Here is a 23,313-nt window from a genome sequence, read left to right on the forward strand (position 1 = left end):
ATCAAACCATCAAAACATTCAATGAAGCCATTGTATTCAAGTTAAACGAGAGGATATTACTTCGACACATTACATACATAAAGTAATGGAAAAGAGTATTCCCCAATTTTTTGGTTTCTGGTCATCGTATTCATACAACAGAGAGATAACTAAACGGAGAGGAAAACAAATTTACACCAGTAGAAAACAAAGAAGATGAGAATGGCGAAAAAAAGGAGAGGTGCGAAGTTTTCCTCCTATCTGTTCCATTCATAGTCCACGGTAGAGTTTGCATTGTTTAGACGACTTGCATCTTCAGGCCTTGTTGAGTTTGCAAATGTATGCCAACCTAAAAGGTATGGCAAAATGAACTGCAACGACACAAAATGAGCTGTCGTCATTATAAAATTAGTATGCATTATTTCAACAGAGATTTATATCGGTTAACTATACGAAAAAATTCAACACTAAACACTCCCACGTGACAAACGATCAAAAACTGTACAAGGCCAAACTGATTGCGAAACTAATAATAAGGGTCTAGAGGAAATTCATATAGCTCCTATCAGAATGGCAATCAATAGGACAATGATATCAATAAGACGACATGTCAAGGGAATTGAATAGTGGACAAAGCTTTGACTTACATTGAATGATGAAACTAGTACAGCAAACTCTGCCTTAGTGATGGGGATATATATATTCTCGTCCACATTTATAAGCTTGTTTTGAACACCTTAAATCAGCAAACAATCTCATGATCAAAAGGCGTAATAAGCGAATATAATATATATTACTCTCAAAAGGTTCATGGCATGATTTAAGAGATATGTCATTACTGAGATTGAAGAAGTGGCCAGAACCATCAGGCAAGGGCTCCACCTTCAATAATTTCCTCACCTTGCCTTCTTCGCTGCACAAGTTCATTCTAACTGACATTTACGATTTACGAATATATAAATTAATTAGTCCTTTAATAAGTGTTTTAACAATGGCTAGCAAGGTGCCAGAAAGGATAGACTGGTTAAATTAAATCGGTAGGTCATATTATTTTTGTAGTGTTATGTGGATAGAAAATCCATGAGCGACTCTTTGTTGCTGCTATGCATGAGGTATTAACCAAGGTAAGAGAGCTAGTGAACAAAAATTAACAAACTTCTGAGTTTTCATAACAAAAGTCAGTCAGAATGTCCAGGACATATAATCTGACCTTCTTCCTTTATGAGGATCGTGAAAAAATTCACAAGAATCTCGAGTCCCAAGGCTGATAATGTTTCCTATTTCGGTCACCGACAATGAGAATAACTGGAAATAAGCAAAATGAAACACCATGGAATTTTGTAAGCAATTTTTTTTTATAGATAATCATATATAATCATGCAACGTAATCACAAATAGTCATCATTTATGTAACATATGTAATTAAAAAATGTTTAACGATGATCACAAGGTGCAAATAAATATATAAATGTAAACTAAGAAGATAATTAATAAAAATTCATCATCATATTCTTTTACCAAAAAACTAAGTTTAAAATTCAAAGTTTCAATTCTCTACAGCAACAAGTACTAGACTAAACATAACTAATATTCTAGATCATCTACATATGCATCATTAATTACACTCATAATCTGTTACGTTCACGGGTAATGGATCTAGTTATGGGGCGATTTAGGGAGAATTCACCACTCGCAAGATTGTGAGCGTGTTTCTGAGATTTACGCCCACGTCTCGCTATTTTTGATAGTTGGTAATTGAGGCTCGTTGAAGAGAGAACCTCACGATCTCCGACTTGATAGAAGCAACACAAAATTTGATGTCTTTATTTCCTCATATCTGATAGATATATATACAAGGTTTGACAATCCAAACTAAAGGATAAGAATCCCAATCAAATCTCATTGATATCTTCCTAGATGATATCTTCCTAACTAATAAATAACCATATCTAAACCAAACCAACTAACTGAGATAATCTCTTATTTAAAGATTTAAAAAACAAGATAACTCTAGAATCCAACGATCTAATCTGCCACCTTGTACTTCCCATGAGTGTGTCTTCGATAAACATCTTTTGAGGACATCGGGTTGGGCTCGGTATTTGCTGGAGTTGGGCTGGTCGTGACATTACACCCTTCTGGAGCCACGTGATCGTCTTTTGAGGACATCGGGTTGGGCTCGGTATTTGCTGGAGTTGGGCTGGTCGTGACATTACACCCTTCTGGAGCCACGTGATCGTCCACGATCACAAATGATGGAAACTCCTCGGCCAAGGTGGAAGCATCCTGCCAAGAAGCCTCGGTGGGTGAGAGGCCGGCCCAGTGAATCAGCAGCTCACGGCGGCCCTGGCGGAATCTTGAATCCAGGATGGCCAGTGGCTGCGGGGGTTCGTCGTGCTTGAGTACTGGCAGGTCGGTGTCGTGTAGGATGTTGCCCTTAAACGGCTTCAGAGAGAAGACATGGAAGACTGGGTGGATCAAGGAGGAGTCAGGAAGCTTGAGTTTGTATGCCACTTGACCAATGCGTGCACTAACTTCGAATGGCCCAAAGTAACGTGGGGAGAGTTTCTTGTTCATCCGCTTTTCCACACTAGATTGGCGGTACTGTTGCAAGCGTACCAGAATGTAGATTAAAGTAATATACTTAGTCATAGGTTGTTAGTTTGTTACCTTATACTTAGGAACCTTTAGTTAGTTGTTATTTTGGATCCTATTTTCTAGCGTTTGTAACTCTATTTAAAGGTTTTTTACTGATTAATGAAATAAGCCATTTTTATTCTCTAAAACTACATGGTATCAGAGCGCACAAACTAAGGTTTCTATCCTATGGCTGACAAATCAGATTCTGGAACCACATCTATCTCTACACCTGTTCAATCAAGTGTGACGAGTGAGTCTGTTCATTCATCTATGCAAGTCACTGTGCATAAATTGAATGGTCAGAATTATCTTGAATGGTCCCAGTCAGTGAAACTTGCCATTGATGGTAGGGGAAAATTAGGTTACTTAACAGGAGAAACCAAGGAGCCGGAGTCTAAAGATCCTGGCTACATATTATGGCGTTCAGAAAACTCCCTTGTTATGGCTTGGCTGCTCAATTCCATTGATACCTCAATTGCAAAGCCTCATCTATTTATGAAGTCCGCTCAGGAGGTATGGGACTCTGTCCGTGAAACTTACTCTGACTTGGAGAATTCCTCACAGATCTTCGAGTTGAAGACTCGACTGTGGCAATCCAAGCAAGGGAATCGTGACGTCACCAGCTATTATAATGAGATGGTGGCATGGTGGCAAGAACTAGATCAATATCATAATGATGTATCGGAAAGCCAAGCGGATTTTCTCCGACAGAAGAAGCGTGAAGAGAATGATCGAATCTTCATGCTGCTCACCGGGATTCATCGCAACCTAGATGATGTTATGGGGAGAATTCTCGGCCGTCGTCCTCTTCCTTCCATCAGAGAGGTATTTTCTGAAGTTCGACTGGAGGAGAGTCGCAAAAAAATTATAAACAACAATGATTCTTCTGCAGCAGATCCCAGCTCCGATATGTCTAGGGTTTCTGGATCCGATATGTCTGCACTATTTATCAAAAGAGGTGAAAAGGGGCTGAGTCCAGTGGTGACAAAAAAAGAAAGCCATGGTGTGACTTCTGTAAAAAATTCTGGCATACTCGTGAAACTTGCTGGAAAATACACGGGAAACCACCTGGTGGGAAGTCACCTCGTCTTGAGCGAGCCCTTCAAACCATGGCTGACCCTTCTCAAGAGCACTTTATCAACTCTGGGCAGTCTCCATTCACGAAGGAACAAATAGAACAATTGTTGAATTTATTGCCGTCATCTCAAGATAAATCTTCCTGTACTTTTGTTCACAATGGTAACACTAAGCTCTTGTCATCCTTTGTTTGTTCCCAATCTAAGACCACCTGGATTATTGATTCAGGGGCCTCTGACCACATGACTAGTTGTTCTAGTTTTTTCTTCTCATATAAACCCTGTGCAGGAAATCGCAAAGTTAGGATAGCAGATGGTTCTTTTTCTGCTATTGCTGGTTTAGGCGATATAAAAATTTCTGATGTGCTAACCTTGTCTAATGTTCTGCATGTGCCTAAATTATCATATAATCTTGTCTCTATCAGTAAACTAACATAAACTCTTAATTGTTCTGCCATTTTTCTATCCTCCCATTGTGAATTTCAGGATCTGGCCTCGAGAATGATGATTGGCAGTGCTAAGGAGTGTGATGGTCTTTACATTCTAGATGAGGGAATGTACTTGAATAAAGAGGCTCAAAAGAATTCTTGCCTGAAAATTGCTTCAGATTTCAGTAATGACGAGATTTATCTATGGCATTTTAGACTAGGTCATGCAAATTTCCATTATTTAAAACAACTGTTTCCTGCTTTATTTCGTCATAAAGATCCTTCTTCTTTTCAGTGTGAAATTTGTGTGTTATCCAGGCATCATCGCAGTACATATCCTCCACGGGTTTATACACCTTCAAAACCTTTTGCACTAGTACATAGTGATCTTTGGGGTCCTTCAAAAGTGTCTACTTGTCATGGAAAACGTTGGTTTATTACTCTAATCGATGATCACACTAGAGTTAGTTGGGTTTATTTACTCAAAGAAAAATCTGAAGTAGAAGTTGTTTTCAAAAATTTTTATCATATGGTTCAAAATCAATTTAATACGAGTATACAGATTTTTAAGTCGTGAATATTTTTCCCAAGTCTTAGGAAAATTTTGTGACGAAAAAGGAATTGTTCAACAAAGTTCTTCTAATGACACTCCTCAACAGAATGGCGTTGCCGAGAGGAAGAATAGACACCTTCTTGAGATAAGTCGTGCTTTACTTTTCTCTAATAAGGTTCCTAAATATTTGTGGGGAGAGGCGGTTTTGCATGCCACTTATCTAATGAATAGATTGCCATTTAAAATCCTAAAGTTTCAAACACCAATCACTTGTCTTCTAAATCTGTGTCCACAATCTCGTATGTTTAATAATACTGTCCTTGAAAATATTTGGATGCACTGTATTTATTAGGAATCCAATCAGGAATACTAGTAAATTTGACCCAAAAGCTCGAAAATGTGTGTTTGTTGGGATTGTTGCGAATCAAAAAGGGTACAAGTGTTTTGACCCCACTTTTAAAAAAATGTTTGTCTCAATGGATGTTAAATTCTTTGAAAATATTCCTTTTTTTAATCCTAATCTTCAGGGGGAGAACTTGGTTGAAGATTCAAAGTTGAAAAATCTAGGAATATCAAATAATAGGTTTAATCTTCATCACAACCTCAGGAACATTGCAAATAACAAAAATTGTGATCCCTTATTAAATTTAGATTTTCTAGATTCTAATTCTAACAGAGAAAGTGAAAATATAAGGCAAACAAAAGAGATAAATGTGAAATAAAATCTAAACTTAGCTAACCAAAGTAACACTTCCTCAAGTCTAGATCATATTGAATCTCAACAGCTACTGGAAGCAGAACGCGATGATCAGAATAGAAAACTATTTGGGCAAATATATGAAAGGAAGTTCCCTCATCGACAAATTGAAGCCGTTGCACCCTTGCCTTGTCAAGAATCTGAACCTGGACTGGAAAATGAAATTGGTAACTCTTCTGTCTCTTCTAACTCTGAGTTTGATCTACCAATGGCTCTTAGAAAAGAAAAAAGTCTTGTGTTAAATATCCTATGTCTCAGTTTGTATCCAACTCAAAACTCTCATCTTTGTTTGCTGTTTTCACAACAAATGTCTCAAGTGTTCAGATTCCAAACAACATACAGGAAGCTCTAAATGTTCCAGAGTGGAGACAGGCTGTTCTTGAGGAGATGAATGCACTTGAGAAAAATCAGACATGGAAACTTAAAGAACTTCCAAAGAATACTCCCACAATTGGCTGCAAATGGGTTTTCACACCAAAATTCAATGTCGACGGAACACTTGAAAGACACAAAGCTCGACTAGTAGCCAAGGGATTTACACAAACCTATGGCATTGACTACACGGAAACTTTTGCTCCGGTAGCCAAACTTAACACCGTTCGAATATTGTTATCTATTGCAGCAAATTTAGACTGGCCTTTACGACAGTTCGACGTAAAAAATGCATTCTTGAATGGTAGATTGGAGGAAGAAGTCTACATGCTTCCACCACCAGGTTTCGAAAACAAATTTGGAGCTAAAGTATGCAAATTGGAGAAGGCATTGTACGGACTCAAGCAGTCTCCGCGCGCGTGGTTTGAAAGATTCACGCAAGTGGTGAAGAAACAGGGCTATTCTCAAGCACAATCAAACCATTCTTTGTTCACTCGCTACTCGAACAATGGACATATTACAACCTTTATTGTTTATGTAGATGATATACTTCTCACTGGAAGTGATCAAGAAGAATTGGAAGCAATGAAGAATAAACTCTTAAAAGAATTTGAGATCAAAGATCTAGGAGAAATGAAGTATTTTCTGGCTATGGAGGTTGCACGGTCTAAACAGGGAATTGTTGTTTCTCAACGGAAGTACATTATGGATCTCTTAAAGGACACAGGAATGAGTGATTGTCGTCCTATAGATACTCCTATAGATCCGAACAAGAAGTTTGGTGATGTCAACCAAGTCAACTTGGTGAATATTCAGCAATACCAGCGGCTTGTTGGAAGACTTATATACCTCTCTCACACACGGCCTGATATTGCATTTGCTATGAGCATGGTGAGTCAGTTTATGCACTGTCCTTATAAAGAACACCTTGAGGCTGTATATCGAATTTTGAGGTATTTAAAGAATAGTCCTGGTAAAGGTCTTTTTTCCAGAAAGGGAGATAACAGGAGCATCGAAGTCTTTACGGATGCAGATTGGGCTGGTTCCATCACAGACAGAAAGTCAACTTCGGGATATTGTACCTACGTATGGGGAAACCTGGTAACCTGGAGGAGTAAAAAACAAGATGTGGTTGCTCGGAGTAGTGCAGAGGCTGAATACAGAGCAATGGCTAATGGAATTTGTGAGATTCTACGGATAAAATGAGTTCTCAAGGAGCTGAAACTGGAAATCAATCTCCCTATTAAAGTTTTTTGAGACAACAAGGCTGCAATAAGCATTGCACACAACCCAGTTCAACATGACAGGACCAAACATATAGAGGTTGATCGACATTTCATAAAGGAGAAGTTGGAAGCAGGAGTCATTTGTATTCCTTTCTTGAAGTCTGAAGATCAGACCGCAGACATCTTAACAAAGGGTTTACTCAAACCTACATTTGATTTTCTTGTAAACAAGTTGGGCATGTATGATATTTATGAACCAACATGAGGGGAAGGTGTAGATTAAAGTAATATACTTAGTCATAGGTTGTTAGTTTGTTACCTTATACTTAAGAACCTTTAGTTAGTTGTTATTTTGGATCTTATTTTCTAACGTTTGTAACTTTATTTAAAGGTTTTTTACTGATTAATGAAATAAGCCATTTTTATTCTCTAAAACTAAAACTACACAGAACCATATCCCCTATTGCATATTGGACATCTCGGTGAGATGCGTCATATTGAGTCTTCATGAGGTTCTGGGCGGGGATGTTTCAGGACTTCGTCTCTGGTCTGTAATTCCTTGTCGATGGCCTCTAATTTCGCGACCCCTGGGCAAAATGATAGAAGACGCGGCGGTGGTCGGCCGTAGACAACTTCAAATGGGGAAGAACGTAAGGATGAATGGAAGCTGGTGTTATAGCAAAATGCAGCCCACGCAAGCCATGTGGTCCATTTCTTAGGAAAGTCACCGGAGAAGCCACGGAGATACATCTCCACCACACGGTTAACCACCTCCGTTTGGCCATCCGATTGAGGATGGTAGGCCGATGTGAAGCAAAGTTGGGTACCACTTAAGCGGAACAGTTCCTTCCAAAATCCACTGGTAAATGTGACATCTCCATCGCAAACAATAGACTCGGGCAACCCGTGAAGCTTGAATATATTCTCAAAAAAGATCCAAGCGACCAGCACCGCTGTATAAGGGTGTGAAAGGGGAACAAAATGCGCATATTTGGAAAATCGGTCAACCACAACCAAGAGAACATTTTTCCCTTGTGACAGGGGAAGTCCCTCGATAAAATCCATAGAGATATCCGTCCATACGTGGTGAGGAACTGGGAGGGGCTGTAACAACCCTGCCGGCTTCAAATTTTCAGTCTTATTGCGTTGGCAAACCTCACATTCCGCCACAATTGTTTTTATGTGGTTGCGCATGCGTGGCCAGTAGAAGTCCCGCTGAACGCGATGCAAAGTCTTCAAATATCCTTCATGGCACGAGTTATGAATATAAGAGATAATGGTACCTGTTAAGGTCGAATCCGGAGGTAAGAACACCCTCTGATTATACCAAAGGAGATCATCCGAGAAGTCCCAGGGCCCCAAAGCTTCTCCAGCCTTCACCTTATCAATCAAGGGCTGTAACTCGCGCCTAGAGGTGAGTTCACTTCAGATATTTTCCAACCATTCCATCCGTGGGTTTGATAGGGCGCAAATAGAGCCATTGTCTGATTCATCTCGTCTTGAGAGGGCGTCGGCCACCACATTGGCTTTTCTTGGTTTATATTCCACCTTGAATTCAAATCCCAACAGCTTGCTGATCCATCGTTGCTGCGGGGAAGTCGTGATACGCTGTTCCAGTAGAAATTTGAGACTATAATGATCGGTGTGCACCAAGAACGAAACTCCCCATAGATATCTGCGCTAGTGGCGGATGGCCTTAGCCAACCCAATCAACTCTTTCGTATGCGGGTAATTTACGGTGTTGCAGAGCCAAAGCCTGGCTATAGAATGCAATAGGACGCCCATTTTGAAGAAGAACAGCTCCTAATCCACTTTCTGAAGCATCACATTCTATCACAAACGGTTCTGAAAAATTCGGTAGGGCTAGGACGGGTGTGGATGTCATAGCTTTCTTCAATACCTCGAACGATCGAGTGGTTTCTTGTGACCAGAAGAAGGAGTTCTTGCGAAGTAGGCCGGTCAAGGGTGCGGCAATAATTCCGTAGTTTTTGACGAACTTGCGATAGTACCCCGCAAGGCCTGGAAACCCGCGAAGGGCGCGGATGGAGGATGGGGTCGGCCAATTAGCAATGGCTGCAATTTTCTCGTCATCAACTTTGACCCCCGATTGTGTCACCCGGTGGCCGAGATAGGCCACTTCTGTTTGAGCTAGAGAACATTTGGACCGCTTCAGGAAAAACGGTTGTGTTTTGATCGTGGAGAAGACCAGATGTAAGTGTGTCAAGTGTTCCTCCCAAGATTTGCTGTAAATCAAAATATCGTCGAAGAAGACAAGAACAAATTTGCGTAGGTAATCCCTGAAGATAGTGTTCATGATGACCTGAAAAGTGGAGGGCGCATTTGTTAGCCCGAAGGGCATAACCAAAAATTCGAAGTGACCATGATGAGTCCTGAATGCTGTCATGGGAATGCATGTTGGATCCATCAGGACTTGGTGATAACCTGCTCGGAGATCCAGTTTTGTAAAGAATTGGGCTACATTAAGCTCTACCAACAGTTCTTCAATCACAGGGATTGGAAAATTGTCCTTCACAGTTCGCGCATTCAAAGCCCTGTAGTCGACACAGAAACGCCATGATTTATCGGCCTTGCTGACTAATAATACGGGTGATGAAAATGGTGAAGTACTGGGTCGGATAATTCCTTGCTTTAACATCTCGGTGCACTGTCTTTCGATCTCATCTTTCTGCCCGTCCAGGTAGCGATAGGGTCGAACCACGACAGGATCTGTCCCTTGGGTTAATATAATTTTGTGTGTATGTTGTCGTCGCGGTGGCAGTCCTTCAGGGTCCCCAAAAATCCCTTCAAAATCCAGCAGCAGCGCCTGAAGGCCTGGTCTTCCTAAATGATATCTTCCTAAATGACATCTTCCTAACTAATAAACATCCATATCTAAACCAAACCAACTAACTGAGATAATCTCTTATTTAAAGATTTAAAAAACAAGATAACTCTAGAATCCAACGATCTAATCTGCCACCTTGTACTTCCCATGAGTGTGTCTTCGATGAACATCTTTTGAGGACATTGGGTTGGGCTCGGTATTTGCTGGAGTTGGGCTGGTCGTGACTTAATCCTCTCATCATTGGACTCAAAATCAATATTTTCTTCATTCTCCTCCTCTAATGTGTCTAAAACCTTATCAAGTTCTCTAATGAGGATGTTCATTGGACTACTCCTTGGTTGTAGAACTTCATCCGCTCCCGATGCATCCCCTACCATTCTCCAAGTAAGTCCTGAAATACGCTCAAACTCATCTTCACCACCATCAACAAGCCAACCTCGAGCTTCACTAGCTGGAGAGGATAGAAGCAAATCTCCAAAAGTAAAAACAAAAGAAAGTGGGTTGTGTTTTTAGTACAACTAGGGTTTTTCAAACTGGTTGACTCTGACTGATTTTTAAAATTAATTGACTTTAACTAGGTTTTTAAATTAATTGACTTTGACAGGTGACTAGACTTTTAAAATGGCTGCCTCTGCTATCTGTTTGCCCGTCTCCGCCGACTCGCCAGCCGAATAGCTTAACGCCGCCTGATGCAAAGGCGGGGCAGTCGAGGGCCGCCCACCGCTTAGGTGGCCGACTCGACCGCCATTTAGAACACTGCCGACATCATACATTACATCCACCTTTCAAAAAATCCACATGGTGAAAATTGTGGTTTAATTTAGTTTTTATTTGTCTCGAAGCAATCAAAACAGATATGCCACAAGGAAAAGTTCCACAATATCACCTTCCGATGGTGATTATTCTCAAGAAACTCAAGCTTTAGAAATTGGGTTCAAAGCGCACACTCAATGTTTCTTGAATAAATTTCTTGTAGTTAAGAATTCACATGATGAAGGCATATAAATGCATAAACATTTCATATTAGATGATATTGGAAAAAAGTTTTTCTTTTCTACCCTCGGGTTATTTTTTCCTCCTCTCTGTCTCTTCTGCACACTCTCAATCTCCTCTTTACATATTTAGGAGCAAATCACTCATTCAATGAAGAAACTCTTGATGCAAATTTGGATCCTATCATACCCACACGTGAGTTCCCTCGTGTATAAAAATAACATAATCACATAACAAAGTAAAATACATTTACCTGCTTTCTACTCCAATCATATTGGCGTACGCCAGCTGCAGGAGCAAACTGAAGCAAAATGAGACCCTCCTTTGATAATTTGAACGCCCCAGACTGAACCAAAAACTAACTGTTACGAATAAATCCATACAATCTGACGATAAAAGAAATGGCATAGAACCAGAACTCAAAACTACTAGAAGGCTCAAGAAACATACTTCTAAAGGAGAGAACTCCGGTGAGCATGGCTCCACCGCAAGAGCAGCTTTCCCTTTGTATATAGTGTACCCTACATAAACCCTTCGCGGCAATTGCCCTGCTACATACATTTCAAAATTAAGGATTCTATATTATTTTCTATCAATCAACAAGGAGCCAATTTTCACTTTCTCTTAGATTAATAAAAAATGTGCATACGCTTTATTCTTATAACAATTATGCATCCACTTGATCCTCTTCCTCACAAGTCAATAACTTAAAGATAAACAAAAGCTGAACATGTTTATATTTCTGATCATTCGTTTAGTTAAAAAAAATGTTGCAAAACTGGTAAATGTAAGCACATGTTCTGCCATAGGTAACTCTTTGACAGAAGATTTTGCAAACCATACTTCTTTTAACTTCTCGAAACACATAGGAACGAATCAAAGTAGACAAGCTTCGTAGTGATTAAATTAAGCAAAACCACTAATAACAACCAAAAAGAGCATAAATCCAAATATAAAGAAATCCTGTCTGAGCGCGCAAAGAAAACAATGGGAAAACAAAAATGACCACCGTAATAAATCAAACACGCATAGCATTAGCATCTACATCCATTATATGCCCTAAAGGAAAGAAAACAAGAAACATAATCCAGATTAATGTCCGTCGGTTCTAGATTAGGCAAAAATTGATTTTCTTAAAATAAAATGTGTGTCCAAAGAAATTATGAAATAGCCAAAACAAGCTGCCCAGCAAAACCCACAAAGAAAAATCAAATCTTGAAACCATTACTAACAGAATAACAAACGGTCAAACAAAAGCACTCCAACTAACCAGTCTGAGAGGGAGAAGGAGACTTCAATGAAGAAAACCTCTGCTGCTGTTGCAGTTCTTGGGGAGTTAGGTATTGAGATTTAACAATAACAGGTACATTTTTAGAGTATTTCCCATGTGGGCCGGTGAGAAAAATTTCATTCTTACTTCTGGTGACAAGAATAGAGATGGGTACTGTGGAATTACAAGAAGACAGTTTTTGGGGGTTTAAGATTGAGAGTCTTCCTCCTCCTGGCGCAGTTATATTGAGGCTTACCATTTTAGGTTTAAATTTAAAAACGCTATCTCGAGGAGGGTTTTGGCGAGTTTTTTGTGGCAGAGGTCTCGAATTTGAAGGGGCTCGGTGGAGGAAACATGGAAATGGCAGGTACGACGTCAGTTCGGGTTTAACCATCGGCCCAAATCTCCCTTTAAATAAAATAAATATAATAAAAAAAAAGTTGGGTCGTGATTTCGACATCTTGCTTGGAGACGGCCCGAAACAAGTGCTTCGTTTGGGCCACAGATCAAAGCACGGTTGGGCGAGAGTCGGGGTAGGCCGGTCAGTCTATTTTTTTTTTATAGTTTTTAAATTTATATTATAATTTATGATTGTGTTGGGCCCAAATTCTGTAAATATCGCCAGTAATGAAAGCCCATCAAATGTGAGATGCCCAGTTGTCGAACTCATAAATAAATCAATTGGTGCACATATTTGAAGAAACTGACCCACAATTCATGATTGATGATCATGGAAGATGGCCAAATCGCTGAAAAGAGTTGAACAAAACCTAGAAAAGAAGAATCAGAAAAGCTCTCGACAAAAATTCATCAAAAACTACTTGAAAGTGAAGGGAAATAATATTTTCGATTTTAACTGAAATTATTTCTCTGACATTATTTTCCTTGTTGATTTAAACTGAGTATAATATTTAATGTGATTTTGTCTTTCTATGATAATGAGATAATTATGGAAATATATATTCTATATATGATGTTTATTATAAAGATTTAATGAGATATGATATCAATGTTTAAATAGAGTTTATTTCTAATTAAACTCTACCTTCCTTATGAAATAGGTTTCCTTGTGAGGTGAAACTCTTCATCTATAAATAAGGTATCAAGGACTTTGGAAAACCTTCTTTGTGGGGACCAGGACGTTAATCATCTTCTTAATCATCGTTGGGATTTAATTATCAGTTCTGATAAACAGGGTCTAAAAATTTTTCTTTTTAAAATGTAAATGCGGAAGGTAATGGAATCTAAATAATATACATCTCAGTATAAAATACATTTCAGTATAAAAGTACAATACTGTACAATCTAAGGCTAAGGTTCAGTTACTAAAGTCAAGTAATAAACCAAATCTACAGTAAGTCCGAAATCACCACGCTAACTCTTCTTCTCTCCTCATCTTCTTGACCCTGATCCTGCCCCACCTGTTGTCATGCACACATACAAAACAAGACAACAGCCGGATACTCCGGTGAGAATAAATCCTAGTATAAAACATGGTAAGCATGCATATAAACAATCTACATCATCAAACATGCTATCATGCACATATTCAAGTAATAGATTTCATAATCTATGAAATCTACTCAAAATAAGCATGCAACTCAATTCAGATAAACATGCAATTTAAATCAAATCATATAAACACAGGCTATCATGTCTGAAAGCAATAAACATGGGTTTCATAGTCTATGAAACCACATCTCTAAACACATGCAGTTCTATTCAAATCATGTCTAGACTCGACTCAACTATAACTCTAGGGATCCCGGTGTGAATAAGACGTCAATGGCTGTCACCTACCCTCCCACTCGGGATGACTGTACGTCTTATTCCTAGACTTCGGTCTGAGCTGTATCAACGGCTGCAATAGGAGTCAGAGCTGCTCCTAAGCCGAGATACACCGAACATCTAGCAGTTTGACTGATCTGTCAAGACTCCATATCTTAAATGCAATGCATATAAATCTATAAACAAAGCAGTAACATATCAGCATATAAACAAAGCATATTCATATCATAATATAACAATAATCTAGTATGTGATTTTATTGGGAAACTCAAATGGAATCTCATTTGAGTCGTGTCTTCCCGAATATCACATGAATTATACCTTTGTCTTCTCTGTCTGACGAAGACGATGACCTGTATTCAAATCTGTCAATATCCAATCTGAAAAGACAATATTGAACACACTGTATCAGTGCATAACTCAATACACAATCTGTTATGATCAATACTCAACTCAGTACATAATCTGATCAATATCTGAACAAGATACAATTCAATTCATGTCATCGATATCACAATACAATCGAAATCATATCTGAATCTGATTAATCTAAATCACTACTAAATCTGATCAATATCAATCTACTGATGTTTCGACGGCATAACATTACACTCTGAATAGCCCCGTCAATTTGAACATCACAAATGTAATACTGGAACTCATAATCTGTGTCAATACAATTCGTACTCTGAATACTAACACAATTCTGATATAGAATCTCAGTCAATTTCTTTCAAAAATCATAACAATTACATAAACAATCTGTTCTTTAATCTGACTTCAATTCTATAATATATACGGTAGCAGAAACGCCATATCTGAATCATATTCAATTCTAGCAACATCATATATTCAAATCTTGTCTAAACGTAACAAAACTTACGTCCAGTTGTAGCCTACGTTGATAGAAACACAGTACTGTAGTCGGATTCAAATTCTGATAGACGGATCTCGCCGAATCGAAATTTTAAAGAAAATAAAAGCTTGAGAATTTCCATGGAAGCTTTCGGTTTTCCTCATGCAATTCTGAATTTTTAAAGTGCACAATGACACGTTCAAGGGGTGACCAAGACAAGTGTCCCACTCAATTTTCCATATTTGCACTTGAGTCCCTCAACTTTTCACTAATTGCAAATTTGCCCCCACTCAATCTTTTTAATTCAATTCAATCCTAAATAATTCCATTTCAATCCTAAATAATTGCAAACATCTTGGAATATAATTCAACACTCCAAAAGTTTCCAATTACATACTCTCGGATTAAAATAATATCATCTTTATTATCTCGGGCCTTACATTCTTGAACATCGATCATACATCCACGGAGTGAAGATTTTTCAGAGAGGGATAATTCACGAAGCCGTTGCTGTTTGAAGAGTGGTGATTACTGTATTGCTCTCAATGTTGCCTACATCTACAGACAACATCCGTAACGATGTTGGCTGAAGATTATATCTAATTGATCGTGTTTTCGGGATTCAAGTTTTGCTTTCTTATTTACATTTTAATATTGTTGGTAGTTGTTAGAAAGATTTATTTTCTCAAAGTGTTGAGGAAATTGATTTTTGTAGTAATCACTAGTGATAGGTTTTTGTGTAAACGATTTGGTTTTCTAGTGATTAATTTTTGTCATAAGGCCGCACAGTATTACTTGTGCAAATTTAATCTTGTCCATCTATTCATTTAAAGTCAATTTGTGTTTCAAAATATAATATTCCGCTGCATGTTGTCCGAGATGTTGTAACATCTGGCACAACACTTAATTTTGACAAAACACAAATTTACTGTTTTTACCGCTGTTTATATATTTACCCATAATTGTCAAACAATATATTCTAACAGAAAATTTCTACAAATTCTCTCAATAATTTGTTCACTTATTTTCAATTTTTAACAATCTACTTTCTTTATTTTTTAACATATTCCTTCAGCATTCTTGTAAAAATATTGCTCGAGTTCATAAAAACATAATTAAATTTGATGTTGTTCATTTATTTTTTCATGTAATTTTCATTATATTTCTCAATCAAATTCTCAACTTCGAACTCATTCCGAGAGAATTATAAAAAACGGTCGAATTCAGACATACAACGTTTGACAATAGGAGTAAGATCATTTCATATTTGGCATAAGCATGAGCCTGGCACGCCCACAAATTTTCATGATAAACAAATTGACACGTCTAGTGGGACAACAATGCTTCCAAAGCGTACGGAGAAACATGAAGGATTCTTCCATCACACGGAAATGTCATCATGTTGGGGATAGTGCCCTTAAAGCATTCATGTAATAAGCTATTGTTTCTTTTTATATTATATTAAACATAATTTAATTGTGGTGATGAGAGTCAAAACAAGTAGGCCGTGATATCTTATATCAGAAGACAGTATAAAAAGCATAAGCTCTCGTATCGCTTAAACAGAAGCAATACTTTTCGAGTACTTAACGGTTTATAAAAACAGAGTAGAACTTAGCTTAAACAGAAGCAACTTAACGTCTTTTGTTTGAATGATACAAGTCTTAAATGTTACTGTTACTTTATCTAGTACTAGTATTAAATGCACCATTAATGTTGTACGAAGTCATTTAACACGCTGATTTCAAGAACTTCAAATTTTATCAGATGGATGTGAAAAGTGCCTTCCTAAATGTTCTACTGCAAGAAGAAGTTTACGTTGAATAACCTCCAGGTTTTACTGATCATTTCTTACCGCATCATGTCTTTAAATTACACAAAGCTCTGTATGGTTTAAAACAGGAAACTAGAGCTTGGTATGACACTCTCTCACAATTTCTTGTCAATCATGATTTTACAATCGGCACAATAGACAAAACTTTATTCACATTAGTTAAAAATAAGCACATTTTATTAGTGCATATTTATGTTGATGACATTATATTTGGGTCAACTAACCCCAAATTGTTTGCAAATTGTGCAAAATTAATGCAGGAACAGTTCGAAATGAGCATGATGTGAGAATTGACATTCTTCCTAGGACTGCAGATTAAGCAACACAATACAACGATCTTTATAAATCAGGCTAAGTACACAAAGGAACTACTGAAAAAGTTTGGCATGGAAACATGCTCTGCTGTTTCCACACCAATAAGTTCATCTACTAAACTTGATAAGGATGAAATAGAATTTCAGTAGAGGTAACTCAGTATCGTGGTCTAATTGGTTCATTGTTTTATCTTACTGCCAGTAGACCTGAAATTTTGTTTGTCATTTGTATCTGTGCGAGATTTTAGTCTAACCCTAAGCAATCGCATTATATAGCTGCTAAACGAATTCTGAAATATTTGAATGGTACTCAAAATGTCGGCTTATGGAATCAAATGATTCATCTTTCAATCTTATTGGATATTCAAATGCTGACTATGTAGGTTACAAACTGGATAGAAAAAGTACCGGTGGTTTTTGTCAATTTCTTGGTGATAGGTTGATCTCCTGGTTTAGTAAGAAGCAGACTTCCATAGACAATCGTCTACTGCAGAAGCAAAATACCTTGCTGCTGGAAGTTGCTGCTCTCAATTACTTTGGATGCAACAACAACTTAAGGACTATGGAGTTCAAGCCTCTGAATCACCTATATTATGTGAAAATACCAGTGCTATCGCAATCACACACAATCCAGTACTTCATTCCAAAACGAAGCACATTGACATCAGACATCACTTTATAAGAGATCATGTGCAGAAGAAAGTTATTCGTCTAGAATATTTTCCTACTTATCACAAGCAGCAGACATCTTTATGAAACCTCTGCCTGAGAATAATATTTCTTATTTTCGTAATGTTCTCGGTTTAGCTGATTTATTGTAACTACTGATTACTATCTTCTGTTTATTATGCATTTGGTAAAAGCAGTTGATGAAAAGAAGTATGACAAAATGAAATATTTCATTCATAAAATTAGATGCGTTACAGTAGATAAGCTATTACAATTGTTGATATCAGCAGTACTGAGAATTACAGAGGAAACCCTAACTAAAAGCTACTGGAATCACCCCCTCTCTTTGCATTATCGTGGTTGTTGAAAGGGATGATTCCACATCTTAGACCTAATTATATAGAATAATCTAACTGATTATTCAGATTAAAAGTCAAGGAATTTCTTCATAGTCTTCATCTCTTGGAGAATGATGTCTTCAAAAATCTTCTTACGAGAGGCCATAAGTTGCCTCTGGAACCCCTCTGTTGCGTCCTACTCAGGAGAAGACTCCGATGAATTACTTGCACTATCCATTTGTTAAGAGACTAAAATGATTTCATTTGTCTTTTTGCAGGTATTTATATTCATCCTCGGGGAAGGCGAAGAGTCAAGTGACTATTCACCTCATGCACGAATATCAAGAGTCATTTGTCATTCCTTCAGATCTCGAATCTTCGTTTTAAATATTTATTTATTTGCATTAATTTATGGGAAATAATTTTATCGGTTAATATTTACGTGCTTTGTCAAAAACAGAAGGAGAGTTATCTTTTCGTTAAAACAATGTGTTTGCTGATTTTTATCGAAGTGCTAGATATATTCAGTACTTTATGACTTCCATTAAATATTGTCATAAAACGATAAATCTTCTTCTGATTTCTTTTAGTAACCTCTTGGACATCCCGCTCTTTTCATTGAATTTTAATTTTTTTTTTAAAATCACTGGCTTACCTAACACTCACTGTTTAACTTTCCAAAAACTCAACCGTAAACATATTGACACGTGTCACTATGTTTTCACTGACGGCTGTACATTTTGAATATTAACCGTCTCTTCTCTCTCATTTCAACTTTTATGATTTCAGAACTATTGCATACTAGCTACTGCTTTCTCTCGTATTTCTCTACTACAGAAACTACTTCGAATCCATCTTATTTGCAGAAATGGTTGGAGCTTATACACTCAACGCTTTCCAGGTCAACTTTGCATCAGTATTGACTATCAAGGATGAGAATCTTGTTAAGATGTTCATGGCCATTGAGAAATCTAGTCTTAGGAGATTTCTGAAAGTACCCACAATCATCTGCAAGACAACCCTCCTGGACTTCTATGCTAAAGAAACTGATACGAATCCTCAGTACGAATGAAAGTCAAGCACGAATATAGAAATTGCACCCTCAATTCAATAACAAACAAGGAACGATTATTTTGTCCCGATCTTTTGAAACAAGTAACGATTTTGTGATATTCACCTCTAAGCGATTATAACTTAGCAACAAATATCAACAATAAAACAATTGAATTTCAGACGAACCTTCAAAGAACTTGTTTTGACAATCCGTGCGAAGAACAATCGACAAACGCCACAAAGATACAATCTTTGATAAGTTTGATTTTGATAAACACAAAGCACAAGCCTTGCAAATTGAGAGAAATCTCCAATAATTTGTTATAATCTGAATTGGTTCGTTCTTCATTCATATACATTGAATATATAATAATCAATACATGAAAAGTAGTGCCAAAAAGTCATAAAGAAAGTTGTGAAAAAATTCTACACGGAACTGGACCGCGGGTGCGCTGCAGACTGGACCGCGGGTGCGGTCAGGCTTCGGAAAAAAAATTAATTTTATTTTATTTTATTTTATTTTATTTTTTATAAACATGACCGCAGGTGCGGCTCTGTTTTGAGCGCGGGTGCGCTAGACCTTCGGCAATTGCACTTGAATAACATTCCAAAGACCTCCAATATCATTCACATGATTCCCAACCTCCTCTAATTTATACATCCCACTTGTAGGACTTCCTTGATAGCTCATCATGAGTCCTTGAAGTGCATCTTTAAACTTCTTGCTTTGTCCCCTCGTTATAGTTCTTTCTGGCATTCTTTGTTGAACTCCACCACTTGCTTGAATATGCTTGATTCATCATCTTTTATCACAATCAAGCTTGAAAGTCCGAAGCAACAACACATCTTATATCTTCCCCCAAACATTTGCACACGGTGCCTAACCAGATTCATATCATACTCCCCTTCTTCAAAAAGATTTGTCCTCAAATCTTGTCTACCTACACAAAAACGAAGCAAGTTAGTAATAACAAGAAGTATATTATCAACATGATTACCTTTAAGCTCAAGATTGTAGACGTTTTCAGGTGCTCGTTTCATCATGACTGGAATTCCCAACTTCACGGTCGCCTTCCCTCACGATAATTGCTCTCAACGTCATATGGATGGTTCCACCGCATTTTCACTCCATCAACAATTGTTCTCCTCTTCATCATGCCATCACAATAATCCTGCAAAGAAGAATTAACATCGCTCGGGATTGAACCGACTATATCATCACAATGACAATAAACACTTTGTACAAAGGTACTTTAAAGGGTTTATTCAAAAATACATAATTCTCAACCTCACTCTTTTTACTCTTTTGAGCCTTTAATTCATTTTTTCTTTCTTTTTCTTTGGCCTCTTTTTCTTTTTCATCTTTTATCTCTTTTTTATTTTCTATGGCCATCTCACTCTTTTGTTCACTCTTTCTTTCGGCCATTTCACATTTTTTTACACTTATTTCAATAAACTTCAATTGATCATCAAAAATTTCTTTTCGTTTCAATTGATCATAAGAAATATGTTTTTCTTCAAATGTTTTGAGCAACAAAGTTTCTTCTTGCCTACTCTCCTCCTCCTTAATAGACAAATCACACATTTCTTTACCACTCAATGATTCACTTTCCACTATACACAATTTAACATCATTAGACTCATCAACTAGTGGAACACTATCATCAACAACTATCTCAAACACAACCTCAAATTCAGGTTCTTCTACAACATCATCCTCCATTCGGGATTCAAACTCACTCACAACATCACCCTCCATTTTAGAGTTACGCTCAACTGACGATTTTATTATGGTCACCTCATCACGTGGACAATGACTGATATCATGCCCGACCTCAAAACACCAACAACATATAACATCACAAGTACTAGAAATTGAGTTTTTAAATGTACCTTGATATTCATATTTGCTAGATTCACATCTCCGACCACCTCCTCTATCCTCCTCACATCGCCTATCATCATCATGATGTAAAGGCCATGTTCTACTTCTTTCAACTCCACTACCTCGACTACGCTCATCAACATGCCTATCATGCATCGCCTTTTCTTCACAACCTATATATTTTTTTCGTAGAGGCTTAAACTCCTTCTCCCACATTTTATCCAACCCTCTCAACATTGTTTGAAATTGACGATCGTCAACCATTATACCTGCAAGAAAAGGTTAGCATAAACAATAAAAGATAAGTTTTCTCACCATGAATCCTCACTGATCACTCCAATGGAAATTCACTCGGCTCACCTTTTTTTTTCACTACAAAATACTCACCGGTCACTCCAAAGAAATAACGCTCGCACTGAAGTGTTTTTCACTCAAATTTGATAGTTTTCTCAAATGTGTGCTCAATCTTTATATTTTCTTTTTATCAAACTAACAAGATTCAACTTGTGAACACTTGCAACTGTCTCCCTTGGATTGCACAAAAACAAGAACGATAGAATAACACAGAACAATTAATTTTTTTTTTCGAGATTTTTGAATTATCAAATAACAAAGGATGATAGAAATAACACAGATCTGGAAATAGAACAAAGTATAACACAAATCTGAGAACAGAACGAAATTTATATTTTTCTTTTCTTATAGAAAGATATGAAGATAGAAATGACAATATAACACAGATCTGATAACAAAGCGAATTTTTGTTTTTGGTAGATATGAAAATAGAAACAAAAGGATATCACAGATCTAAAAACGTAATGAAATTTGACACAGATCTGAAAAATTACAACAATGATAACTTACTTGATTTCAATGAGCCAAAGCTCTGATACCAAATGATACGAATCCTCGTACGAATGAAAGGCAAGCACGAATATAGAAATCACACCCTCAATTCAATAACAAACAAGGAACGATTATTTTGTCCCGATCTTTTGAAACAAGTAACGATTTTGTGATATTCACCTCTAAGCGATTATAACTTAGCAACAAATATCAACGATAAAACAATTGAATTTCAAACGAACTTTCAAAGAACTTGTTTTGACAATACGTGCGAAGAACAATCGACAAACGCCACAAAGATGCAATCTTTGATAAGTTTGATTTTGATAAACACAAAGCACAAGCCTTGCGAATTGAATGATATATCAAAGTTCTTGAGATTTCTCTCAATTTGCAAGGCTTGTGCTTTGTGTTTATCAAAATCAAACTTATCAAAGATTGCATCTTTGTGGCGTTTGTCGATTGTTCTTCGCACGGATTGTCAAAACAAGTTCTTTGAAGGTTCGTTTGAAATTCAATTGTTTTATCGTTGATATTTGTTGCTAAGTTATAATCGCTTAGAGGTGAATATCACAAAATCGTTACTTGTTTCAAAAGATCGGGACAAAATAATCGTTCCTTGTTTGTTATTGAATTGAGGGTGCGATTTCTATATTCGTGCTTGCCTTTCATTCGTACGAGGATTCGTATCAGAAACCATTGAGGATGGGAAGATCATTTACTCCCAGGGAGATGCATCCATCACCATCGATGCTGGACTTCTGAGATCAACTTTCTTTCTTCCATTCTTAGGTACTTCTGATTTTTCAGTTATTTCTAAAGAGGAGATGTCAACTGCCCTTACCACATTCTCAGCTTCTGGAGAGGAACTTTCTCCCTCTTCCTTCAAGAAGCTTATGAAGATGAAGTACCAAGTACTCGTCGATATTGCGGCAAAGGCGCTTCTGGTCAAAATCATGAAGGATATGATTTTGAGGAAAGGTATTGGTTTTGCTGTTCAGATCAGCATGATGCTGAAGGATGCTGGTTTTCCTTTTACTTCTGAACAGGATGCTTCTCATGTCACAATGGCCGATGCTGATAATGTACTTGCTCTAAGTCCTAAGCCGATTGTGGCTGAATTTTTTGCTCTCAAGAAGGAAATTGGTGACACTCAGATCAAGGCTCAAGCCCCTCAGGAGAAAGTAAAGAGGAAAAAGAGTGGTTTTTTTGACTGATTCAGATAAAACAGTATCTGAGGAATCTGCTGCTCCAACCAAAGCCTCACTCCCAGCCACCCCAAGCAAAAAAGAAAGCCTGAACCACTATCCGTCTCAAAAAGACAGCAGCCATTGCTGATATTGACACTGTCCCTCTGAGACAAGTGTTTCCAGAAGCTACCTCATCTAAACCAACCTCTGTCCCCTCATCAAAACCAGCAGAAATACCTACTGAAACCACTTACACTTCTTTTCAGACTCTTAGACTCGCTTCTGGAGTCGTTATTAGAGAAACTCTTGCAGGGTCTTCTGCTTTTAGACCTGTGCTGCCCGCATCATCAGAAAAAGGCAAGGGAAAACTCACTGAAGAACCACAAATTCATGGCGTCAAG

At 37.6% G+C, this 23,313-nt stretch overlaps 1 protein-coding gene across 4 annotated transcripts; it reads right to left on the reverse strand.

Moving 5' to 3' along the window:
* Positions 1–12: 12 nt before the first annotated feature.
* Positions 13–12,518, reverse strand: LOC140833814 (single-stranded DNA-binding protein WHY1, chloroplastic-like). Of its 4 annotated transcripts, none has more exons than XM_073198244.1 (7): positions 12,140–12,518; positions 11,320–11,420; positions 11,123–11,215; positions 1,190–1,284; positions 819–907; positions 627–715; positions 13–350 (listed from the first exon to the last, which is right to left on the reverse strand). In XM_073198244.1, exons 1-7 carry the CDS (start codon positions 12,396–12,398, stop codon positions 237–239), a joined length of 840 nt encoding a protein of 279 aa, XP_073054345.1. In that variant the 5' UTR covers positions 12,399–12,518; the 3' UTR covers positions 13–236. The 4 variants fall into 4 exon arrangements, with proteins under 4 accessions (XP_073054345.1, XP_073054346.1, XP_073054347.1 ...); XM_073198245.1 differs by having other exon boundaries at positions 11,320–11,417; positions 12,140–12,517; XM_073198246.1 differs by having other exon boundaries at positions 819–892; positions 12,140–12,517.
* Between the last annotated feature and the right edge of the window lie 10,795 nt (positions 12,519–23,313).

The sequence above is a fragment of the Primulina eburnea genome, chromosome 6, assembly GCF_022965805.1.
Source record: "Primulina eburnea isolate SZY01 chromosome 6, ASM2296580v1, whole genome shotgun sequence".
Classification (NCBI taxonomy): domain Eukaryota; kingdom Viridiplantae; phylum Streptophyta; class Magnoliopsida; order Lamiales; family Gesneriaceae; genus Primulina; species Primulina eburnea.